The following is a 12,186-nucleotide window of genomic DNA, read 5'->3' as shown; positions in this document are numbered from 1 at the left end:
CACTACAATTTCTTCATTGAAAACTGATCTGATAAGTGGTAGAGCTACGGATATACATAAATAAAAAAATAAAACATGCCAGTGAAACATACACACCAATCACTCACATATCTGTAGTATGAAAAATGTTTGCCGTTTACTGTACCATAAGCATTATGCATACTTTCTCTTGCCTATGCATGTCACAAATGGATGCACGCATGAGAGTGTAACATTGCTAACCAAAATGTGTAGTAGGCAAAGGCTGAATGATTAATTTAGCACACTGACTTGCATAGAAACGTGAAAACTTTTTAAGTCTTCTCATTTACAACCTCAAACAGATCCCTACAGGGACAGATGTTATCCTTTGGTGTCAAGCAGTTTACAGTCAGTTAAGTCACCAGTGCTAAAAGGCTCCAGGTGTACTCATTTATCCTTATACAAACTCTGCATAAAGCACGAAGTCTACCCTGGAAAGAATCCCTTCACTGGAATGGGCAGCTGGTTTCTTTGTGTGATCTTAGCCATTTTGGATAGCTGAACACAAGCAAAGTGATGGGAAATATACCTACTCATCCTTCCAGTGATAGAGTTAGTCTAAAGTACTCATAAGATACCATTCTACTACTCAGAAAATCCTATTGCATGACTACCACAAAAAATGTGGCATTGACGAGCTGCACCTGCTCTCAGCACACAGTAACCAACTGCTATTTTGAAACTGCACCATGCATGATGCAGTTCAGGTTGCGAGATCTTACAAGAGTTAATTTTTTTTCATGCATTTTACAGTAAATGCCTTCCTACATTAGGTGAAGATACCTTGTCCCTTTTTTAATGGGATGACAATGATATAATTTATTATGAAAACTACTGGTTTACCAGCGTTTTTTTTTTTACAATCCTCTCTGAAACTCTCCCTGATTTGTTTAGTCCATTTCAGCCAAGTCTATGATTTCTAGTTATTTATGCTTGCTGCACAAAGGGAAATTAAACACTTGCTCAAACATGAGAGGTTTTAAACTGTTTGAGTAGGTTAAAGTACACTGAAGACAGACAGTTGGCTTAATGGTTAAGGTGTTTGCCTTACAAACACAAAGTGCAGGGTTTGAGTCTCACAAGGGATAACTGGCTAGGCTTAAAATGGCTCACAAAGAGCAGTTAGCCTAGTACTAATCTATGAACCTATGAAGCTAAGACATAACTTGACAACTGTCTTCAGATTTATGGAGCCACATTTTGTTTACAGGACCGCACTGACTTCCTCTTTAGTTGGTCATCCCACAGTCACCTTATCTGATCATATGAAAAACATGAGTAATGCTCTATAAATCAGCCTGTCCTGCCCAGCCTGTATATTCCCACAGCAGAAGGAAAACTATGTCAGTAAATAATCCCAGAAACATTTAAAGAGGAGCAATATTCATGTCAATAAATACTTTTTATACAGGAATACTGCTTCCCTATAAGAAGCATCACCTGAATTAAGTCATCTACAGTCCGTTATGTTTTAATAAGCACAGTTTACATTATTTCATTCTGCTGTAATAACTTGTGAGAGCTAGCCAGTGTCTGTGATAAATTTTGCCTGTTGTTCAAAAATTAGTATGCTTTGCTGCACCAAAACAGTACACACCTACCACTGGACCATTCTGACTCACTATGTAAACAGAACATTTCTTCCTTTTTAACTGGCATTATAAAGCCTACTGCAAGTGTAAGACAGCCTTTGACAAAAATGTACTTTAATCACATACTATCATAATAAATTCAAAGAAAGCAAGCTTCCTCAGTCTGTTTTTCAAAGCAAAGGACTATGTTGCACGATCTGGTGAACCTGCAAGATGTAAATGCAGTGGCTGTGGCTGTAATATAATGATGATGATGACTAACAGGTGCAGATTGAGGGAGTGAGAGAGGAACATCAGTCCCCTCAAAACCACCAAATGAGTTCTTCTTTTCTTTTTATTTCTATCCTTCTTGATGCAGTTCTTTCAGACTCGCTGGATCTCAAAAAGTTTCACATCTGTGTCGTACCAGATAGGGGGGTCCACATTTCTAAGGGAAAAAAAAAAAGGGAAAAACATCACAAATCTGCAATTAGGCAGCTTCTTCAGAAACTGGATGTTCAACAGCTTATATATTTATGTTCCCTAAAAACAGACGTGAAGGACAAGTGTATATTCTTAGTAAAGATGGGCCCTATATGCTCTGTTCACTATGGTCAAGGAAAAGTTGAGCATGCACAGCAGCATTCACAGAAAGGAGGATGTTATGTTTAGAACACCTGTATAATGGGTCTATAATAAGTCACTGAAATGCAATTCCAGCAAACACCTATCCATCGACACCAAATCAGCTAAATAATTTGCTGAATGTAATAAGGGCAAAGACGTAGTTGGCCAACAACAGAATTTTTTCCTTTTCTCCACTGTAGTGTGATCTCAGAGTTGGTATATACAGTTGGGGGGCACTTCACCCCTCCCTTAGGTGGGTTCAATTCCACATAGATGTTCGTAAGTTGTGCTGCGGGCAAGTATTTCCTTGCCCTTATTAAATTCAGTGAATTATTTCGCTGATTTGGTGTCGATGGATAGGTGTTCGCTGGAATTGCATTTTGGTGATGTAATATAGACCCTGTATAACAACTATAAACACTCAATGCATGAGGAAGACTGGGAGGGATGTGATCTCCAGTTATGTTGTTAGAAGTATATATTGTATGCCAATGAGAACATGTTCTGCACAGATGATATGTCTACATAGTTCAGATGAAGAACAACTTAATATGCTAAACTCAACTCAGTGACATATGAGCATGTAAAGTGTACCTGAGTAACAGGTACTGCCACTCAGTACAACTGAGAAAAAAATGAATGTACTTTGAAGAGCTAAAGACATGCATATGTTCACAATACTACTGACAGACAAGTGTTTAAGGACATTTTTGCTATGAGGCAATATGGATGATGAGACATATATTTACTTATTTCAGTTTGCAAGCCCGAATAGTTCAACTGAGATAAAATTACTCTTTCAGCAGAGGCCTAGGGAGAAAATCTCCACATACATACTACAAGATTTAAGTAGCATGTAAGGACAAGAAGAGACATATGAAAAACAGAGTACATCTAAGGAAAGCCATGTCTGCAAAGTACTACTGCTGAAGGACATCTGTGTGTACATGGCACTGCACAGAGAGACATACCTGCTTAGCACTGTTAAAAGACAGAATGCTTGCCGAGCACTAGTGTGACACACAGCTCTCTGCACAGTGCTACTTGAAGGACAGGGTTGCCTTGCATACTACTCAGTGGTGCTACTGAGGGACAGGAGTGTCTTACAGTGCTTCTGAAGAGTAGGTATGTATGCAGAGAGATAATACACACTATAAATGAGGGTCTCAGATAGGTGTTCAGTGCTGAGGAGTCTTGGATGTGTGCTCATTGTTCATGAGTTATGTACACAGTGCTGCTTGCTAAAGAAATGAAGGACAATGTGCAAGGACATGCTCAACCAAACAAGCTAACACAAACATGAGTTAAAACACATTACTATGTTCAGTGTAGCTGAAGAAAAAAACAGTATACTCAAATCACCTGTGACATAGTGGTCCAGCCACACAATCAGCAAATGATGGACAAACACATAGGTAGGCAGACACACAAAGAACTAAAGTATGATCAGCAAACCTGAATAATGAGCTGAAGGATTATAAGGAAGTCTGGCACAGGTGAATACAAAGTATGTATTTCACTGCAGCAGGACAGATGGTGTAATAATGGAGTGTGTTAGCATGGTGAGGACCAATTACATGGGGGTTAACAGATATTACAATCAGGATGACCAAGAGAAATTATTCACATGCTCACTAAAGCAAAGCAAAGTAAAGCAAGCAGTGTCTTGTCCAGGGCAGGACCCTCTTGACTAGCATTGTTTTATTTTTGTTTTTAACACATTAGCTTTTTTGTAGACTAGAAAATAAAAAGCAGACTAGAACATAGAAAAGTACTCTATAAGTGTACCTTAATTTCCTTACCTGCATACTGTTTCTCAGATTGTTTTTGAGAACAGGGTTGGGTCTGCCCCGCTCTGTTCTCCCTGCGGGCTCACTCCGCTCCCCTACCCTACCCCCAATTCCCACCCACCCCCAGTGGTCCTACACTTATACCTCACCAACCACTCCCCCCTTTTTTTCTCATCCTATCACAAACCTCCTCATCACCAGGCCACTCCCCTATCTCTTTCTATCCTAATTGGTACTAATTAACTCTCTTTGCACTTCTCTCTCACCTTTCCCAACTATTCACTACACTAACTACATCCTAAATCTACCTCCTACACAACCTCCACTTATTTCTTACTTACATTATTTAAACCCTGCTCAATATCTTGAAACACTCTCTCCTACTTTCTACTTCACCTACTCACACAAATTACTCTCAACTCATATCTACTTAATACTATGGCCCCTATACACAAAACTATTTGCACAAACATACTACTCTTAACTACCACTATAGCCTCTCTTACCATACCATACTCACTCACCTTCTTTGAAAATCTTTCTCTACCTGAACAAAACCATAACTTCCAACAAACTTTGCCATCTTCTATCATCTACTCCCTTAACCAAAGTAACATAACTTGTACCTCAAACTATATATTTCCAAAATATCACAGAGCAACCCATGTTACTTACTTCACTACCAAAAAGAATTTTAACAATTTCTACAAGATCCTTAAATTTCTACAATATCCCCAGCAACACCCCCTCCTAGACAGTGATATTCATCCAAACCCTGGCCCCAACACTGACTACACCAATAACATTAACAATTTAACATTACGTATCATTTCTACATTAACTAAACCACCTAACTCCCTTCTGATAGCTCATCTTAGCATTAGAAGTATTAACAATAAAATTTCCCACCTGCATGCACTCCTTGATGTGCACTCATTTGATATTCTAGGTCTTACAGAGACTTGGCTAAAACCATCTACTCTAGACCAGGAAATTATCCCTCCTGGCTATAATATCCTTAGATGTGACCGTAAAACCAAACTAGGTGGAGGTATAGCCATTCTCTATAAATCTAATCTCCAGATTTCCCCCTTTAATGTACTTCCTTCATTAGACACCAAATCCGAAATCCTAACTACCAAACTCCAAATCAGCAACTCCAAATCTATCTAATCTGCATGTATCTCCCCCCAGGAAACAATACCAATACTCTTGAAAACTTACTTAGTTATCTCTCTACTCAACTACCCCAGGAGACCATTGTACTGGGTGACTTTAACATCGACTGGTCCACCTGCAAATCCCCTAACCCTACTAACCACATAAATCTCTTTGGATTCTCACAATTAATAACCACTCCTACTAGAATCCCAAATCCCCTAACCCTACTAACCACATAAATCTCTTTGGATTCTCACAATTAATAACCACTCCTACTAGAATCCACAAATCTAGCAGCAAGGAAATGACTCTTGACTGGATCCTTATTAATAGCCACCCTGAAACTTATAGTCCAGGAACCCTTCCCGACAACATCAGCGACCATATGCTTACCTACATTATTAGACAAAAAGTCCATATCCAAACTACTCATAATCTCAAATTCTCCCACTCAAAAAGATTCTTTAATCCAGACAGCTTCCTAAACGAACTGCAAGCATGTGACTGGTCACCACTGACCCATCTTGATAAGGCAGTGACCTACTTTAACACTAACTATCCTAGATTATCATGCACCTTATCGCCCTACTAGAATAAGAACCAAATCTGCCCCATGGCTTACAAAACAAACTAGGCAAAAGATGCTCCTCAGAAATAAAATCTGGACTAAATGGAGATCTACCAAATGTCCATCAGATCACCTCCACTATAAACAGTTAAGAAATGCCACCAAGAAGGATATTCTTAGAGACAAAAAAGACTTCTACCTTCACCTCCAACAAACCAGTCAACAAACTCCACAAATATTTTCGTCAGGGATAAACAAACTTCTTCAGCCAGGTCACTCTACTACTCCTGCCCCAGCAGGTTTCAACCATAACAACTCCAACCAGATCCCTGATGCCTTTAATAACTACTTTACAGAAGCCATTCAAACCCTAGCCAATTCTTTACCTCCTTTTACTGCTTCCCCACTAAATATCTCCAAGGCTTCATCTCCTACCTTTCAAATACAACCGGTGCCAACATCTCTCATCTGTAAGCTACTTCAAAAACTGAAACCTTGCACCCCTTCTGCTGACCGTCTCCCAGCTGAATACCTACATATTGACGTAAAAGCCATTGACTATCCCATCTCTATCCTTATTAACAGAACTATCTCAGAAGGCAAAATCCCTACCATATGGAAAGTATCCCACATCATCCCACTACATAAAGGTGGATCTTCTATTGAGCTTTCTAACTTTTGTCCTATTGTCCTACTCTCCCCATTAGCTAAGATAATGGAAAAGTGTATTCATAAACAACTATTTAACCACCTACTACAAAATAACCTACTAGCAATCTGCCAACATGGCTTCAGACCATTCCATAGCACAACGACTGCCCTCTTATCCTTCACCGACTCTATAAATAAAAATCGTAACAATAACTCTTTTTCCTCTGTACTATTTATTGACCTGTCAAAAGCCTTTGATATGGTTAACCATAACTTACTTCTAGACATTAAAGGCCCATTCTCTTGATCCACAAGCATTACAATGGTTTAGATCTTATCTGGAAAACAGCAAGCAGTACTTTGGGATAACAATCTGTCTTCATTACTTCCAGTAAATATTGGAGTACCCCAAGGATCTATCTTAGGTCCCCTTCTTTTTTCCTTATTTATTAACAATCTACACATGAATATACCTCAAGCCACCTGCATTCAATATGCAGATGACTCCACCTTAATCTGTACAGCTAAGAATATAGCCTCTCTCCAATCCCTTACCCAAACTGTTTTTCATAATGTTGAAAACTGGTTTCTGCAACACTGCCTCCTCCTAAATCCCAAAAAAACAAAACTACTGCTTTTCACTCCAACTCATAAATCACCTAATCCATTCTTCTCTGTAACCTCCAACAATGCTACATAACCCCAGATACTACAAGCAGCCTACTAGGTGTAACAATTGATAATCATCTCAACTATGATGCCCATATCAACTCCACCATAAAGTCTGTTAACAAAAAACTTGGTACCCTCTATAGAATAAAAACCTTCCTTACCCCCTCTGCCAGGAAAACTATTGCCCAGACTCACCTCATTTCTACCCTTTTCTATGCCTCTGCTATATATACTAACCTATCCAAAAACAACCTCTCCAAACTTTCCACCTGTTATAATAGCATAGCTAGATTAATTAGATGCTCCCCCTTTAAAACTCACCATTGCCTCAACCTCAAACAACTTGAATGGCTAGAACTGCAGAACCATATACTCTGTCAACAATTACTTATCACTCAGAAGATCCTTTACCACCCCAACAACACCCCTACCCTCACTAATCTGATTACACCATATAAAAATCTAGCTACCCTACACTCCGCTAATAAGCTCCTAGTTTCCTCAATTAAATCTAACAACAAAACCGGTGACTCACTTTTCTCAAATACAGTAGGTAAAAACCGGAATCAGCTTCCTTCTGAATTATTAACCATTGCTTCTACTTCTCTATTTAAAAAACATCTTAAAGAACATCTTAAAACTCATTTGCTTTGTCCATGTGCTAACCCAGACTAACATCTTCTTCCCCTTGCTGCTCTTACCCCTTTCCCTACTCCACTAACCTATGCCTCCAAATCTAGTTACTACTCTTTTCTTCATAGTTAGAGGACAAAACATAAGGGCTTTTCTCTCTTAAATTGGGTTTTACTCATACCTACGATTGTATTTAGTATAATTGTTTTTAGCATAATTTTTTAATATAATTTTTATAGTTCGAAGTTTATTATTATAATTCTTTTGACGAATGCTGCCTCTGTATTGTGTTTTTACATGTCTTTTTATATATTGTTATTGTTATATATTGTTAACTTTGCCACTGTTCATGCTTGGAGCTTTTCTCCCCGGGCCTCTACTGAAAATGGACATATATCCAGTTAGACTAGCCCGGTCAACAAATGTAAAATAAAAATAAATAAAAATATGTACTACAGCTCAGAGAAAAAGGTACTCATTATAGTTGAGGTCAGATAAGCATTCCTGAAAGCAGCCAGGACACGTGTGTGTATATATACAGATAGCAGAAGACCGGTGTTAGTGCATGCAGGTAGCTGTATTAAAGGCAGCTGAGGAATGGGGTAGTGTATTCACTGAAGCTTCAGTACAGGCATGTGTGAGCAATACAAGTGGATGAATGGTTTGCATGTTCAGTAAACTCAAGCATGAGACAGCTGAATTATTAAGCATAATTCAGAGGCAAGACAATATGTTCAGTAAAGCTGGAAGATAGTGTGTGCTTAGTGCAGCAGAAACAGGAAAGAGACCTGAACAATAAGCTGCTCACCACACCTAATTAATTGATAAGAGTTGTGAATACAGCTAATTAATAAATCAGAATGCTCAGTACAGGTGAAGGGCAGATAAGTTAACTCTGTGGAGTAAGCACAGCTTAGTGACATAATCATACACTTGGCACGGATTACAACCAGAACATAATGCTGAGTACAGAGGAAGAACAGCTGAGAGTGCTAAGTAAAGCCAAGGAACTAGTGGATTTACTACGTACAGCCAAGGGACCAAGTAGTATGCACCAGTACAACAGAGAAAAATGAGTAAATGATCAGTAAACCTGACAGAAAGGGAGACATAAGACAGATAAATTGCTTTGTCAAGCTGCTGAACACTGAATGTATTCATTAAACCACAAAGATAACAGTGCATACTCATTACAGCTCTGCAACAGGTGACAGCAGTAAGTAAACACAATGTATATGTTTGCAATTAACAAAAGAAGCACTCTCAGTACAGCTAAAGAGATTAGTAAATTTGCGCTGCACAGCTGAGAGACAGACGGACATGGCCAGAAAGGATGAAGAACAGGTGAGAGACAGACAGAGAGAAGTTACTACAGATGATGAACAGGTAAGCATGCCGATAAGAGATTCATAGGTGTATACTGGGCTAATGACCAGCAGGGCCTTTATAAACCAGCCCTGCAATCCCACCCAGTTGTGTCCCTGTGTATCACTGGCTTTTATTAGGAGGGGGTATGTTAGTTAGGAAGTTTCTACAGGTTATTGGGGGGGTATGTTAAGTTTGGTCATTATTGTCTTCCTCTGTCTATCAGACACATGGGACCAGACCTGCATGAATTTCTGAATTTCAATCCTTAGGTTAGGGATGGCCTCTGCTTCACATGGATGGCAAGCCTGTTCCAGAGCACGGGGATCCTCTGAAACACATATCTGTCTCAACAAGATGTCTTATTTATGTCACAAGTAAAATTTAAAATCTTGGATCTAGTGTTGCTTTTGTCTGTTTTGCGGATGTGCAAAAGGTCCTGCCAGGCAGACATCTCCTCTCAGTACCTGTAAAAGACACAGTATAGAGATAGTGCTTTAAGGCAATCCATACAGGACAATGAAAATGTACATTTCTGATGCTTTTCAACTTTGATGTCTTGCAACATGAACATATGCTCCTTAAACGTCACTATTTTCACACAGACAGCACCCCCTCAGGATATGAACACCAGGACAACAGGGCATTCCTACCACACAATTGTGATTTTTATCAGTATGTGCCACAGACTTGAAAGCCTTCCCTGGCAGTAGGCAACATAAAAGTGAACACGCTCAATTCCAGTAAGGAACAAAGATGTACGCTTACTGTACGCAAGAAACAAATGCATATGTGTGGAAAAGCTGATAATAGGTATGTTTGCACTTAATGTACCTCAGGAAGTGTTTAATACACCTGCAAAGACAGGTACATGTATTCAGTACATGCGAGAGTCCAGTGACCTTGTCTAGTACAAGAAGATAATCTGCATGCTGCATACATCTGGATGAGAAATGATTGCAGTTATGAGAGTAAATGAGATTCACTCAAATGACACAGCTGGACTGGTAAGCATGTCTATTCAGGTTTAAGGACTGCTGTAAACAATTAAGTACAATTTACTTTAGTGACTGGTGGGATTGTTCACTACAAGAGCACCTTAGGATTTGTTCATTAAACAGCACTGGAACTGTCAGGCATGCTCAATGCAGCTGACAAACAAAGATACCAGCTGTGCTATTTAAATACTTCTGTGGAATTCAGGAGAAAAGCAGATTTAATCAGCAGAGTGGAAACTGACAGACATGCACAGCATAGCCAAGAAATGGATAGTCCTCAACTCTACGCAGCTGTAGCACATGCTCATTATAGCTGGTGTGCTGCTGGGCATGATCAGGACCGCTAATGAACTGATGAGCATGCTCACTACAGCAGAGATAAGATACAGTAGGCTTAGCATGACTGATTTTGTAGTGGGTATGTTCAGTATAACTAAGGGACTGAAAGTCATCAAGATTCCTGCTCAGTCTGATGTACACAAATGGTAAAAGTAAAAGAATTAATGGGTAGACTAAGGTGCACTCCAACTAACACAAAATAAAAGACAGATTCACTACAGTTTAGAAAATGGAAAGTACTCCAATAAAGCTGAGGCATAAAACAAAGTGCACTCCTGAAAGGCAGGCTTGCAAGGATTGAAATGGAATCCGGTGCAATTGGAAAGGTCTTTGCGAAACAACCCATTAAATGTGAAAAGGCTACAGTGCAAACTTTTTAACATCAGAAAAATGGTTCTCTAAAGGGTCAGGGCAGACGTGGTCTACTTGGCAATATTTTCTAATGAAAAAGTGTGCAAATTCAGCATACCTGCATGATGAGTGTAAAGGGCCAAGTGACTGCAATTAACAAAGGGATCTGGGTGACTACACAGAATTATGCATGAATACAGGAATGGACCAGGAAAACAATAAGACTGGGAATGTGAGGTCAGGTACAAAATGCTTCATAAAACATAAATAAATCAATCAATAAATAAATGAATAATGAAATGGTGACAGATGCTGACCTTTGAAGTAAATCATACACCAATGACCTGACCTAACAAGTGTCAGCCTTAAACAAGTGTGATAATATTGGTGCATGGTAAATGTTCAGCGAATTCATATAAACATAAAAAATGTACAGCTGTGCAAGTCTTACTTAACTAGAACAGTAGATGTTCAAATTCCTCACTCCCTCAGTAGCATTTTTGGGTTACCTGCCAAGGTAGCTCAAAAGCTAAGGCCACCCACCCCCCTCTCTTCAAGTGACAGCTGACTGACTAAGCATATCCAGAGAGGGAAATTTTCAGCTGTCAGAGGAAGTGGGTGTTCAAGCTGTTTTGCTTCGACAAATAAGGACCGGAGAGGAAGGTACCTGAAGCCAGAATTGTCTAGCAAGAGTAAATTTGCAGCCAATCACAATACCATTAAAATAAAAAAAAAAACAAAACAAATCTAACAACTGAATCAAAGATGTTGAAACCCACCTCAACTATGCACAATCTGGGGGAAGGCAGATGGGTGCTGCCACTGAGGCAGTGAGGAATTTGAGATAAGCAGGACTTGCGCAACTATACTATACTCATCATTCCCACTGCCTCAAGGGTCTTTTGCATAGATTCTCCAAGCTTACTCTACCAGGGAGGTAGAAGGATAAGAATCCAGGAGCCCCTGGCTATTGGCCCTAGTAAAGCCTGCTCTAGACCTTGAAAAGGAACTAAGTTTGTAGTGCTTTGTGAAGGTATCAACAGAGGATCAGGTTGCTGCATCCAGAATGCCTCTAGTCTCTACCCTTTTTCAATACATCAAAAAGGATAAGGCCCTAGTCAAGTGAGTCTTAACCTTGGCTGGAAGAGATGTACCAATGCAGGAGTAAAATAAAAATAGCAGAGTACAAGAAGTGTGCTACAGTTTGCTTGCAGACAGGTTTTTCTTAGTTCCTGTACAAGAGACAAACGGATGTTCAGCTTTCTAAAAGGGTTTTGTTCTATCAAAGTGTGAGCTGCCTGTTGCATCCAAGGAGTGTAGAATTTTTTCTCCCTTGTTTTTTGGATCAGGATGGAAGAATGGGAGATTGATGGCTTGATTCAAGGTAAATTCAGAAACAACTTTAGGCATGAATGATGGATTAGTGCTTAATACAACCC

At 39.4% G+C, this 12,186-nt stretch overlaps 1 protein-coding gene across 1 annotated transcript in view; it reads right to left on the bottom strand.

Annotated features, from left to right (window-relative positions):
• Nucleotides 1–1,404: 1,404 nt before the first annotated feature.
• The window catches only part of HID1 (HID1 domain containing), a 1,473,500-nt gene continuing 1,462,718 nt past the window's right edge, over nt 1,405–12,186 (bottom strand). Inside the window, exon 19 of the mRNA XM_044090525.1 lies at nt 1,405–2,040. Coding sequence (XP_043946460.1) covers nt 1,977–2,040 — 64 coding nt within the window. The 3' untranslated portion in view covers nt 1,405–1,976. The remainder of the gene's footprint in view (nt 2,041–12,186) is intronic.

The sequence above is a fragment of the Protopterus annectens genome, chromosome 12.part0, assembly GCF_019279795.1.
Source record: "Protopterus annectens isolate FY-2018-M chromosome 12.part0, PAN1.0, whole genome shotgun sequence".
In the NCBI taxonomy this organism is placed as follows: Eukaryota; Metazoa; Chordata; order Ceratodontiformes; family Protopteridae; genus Protopterus; species Protopterus annectens.
This window is presented reverse-complemented; position numbering and strand designations above follow the sequence as displayed.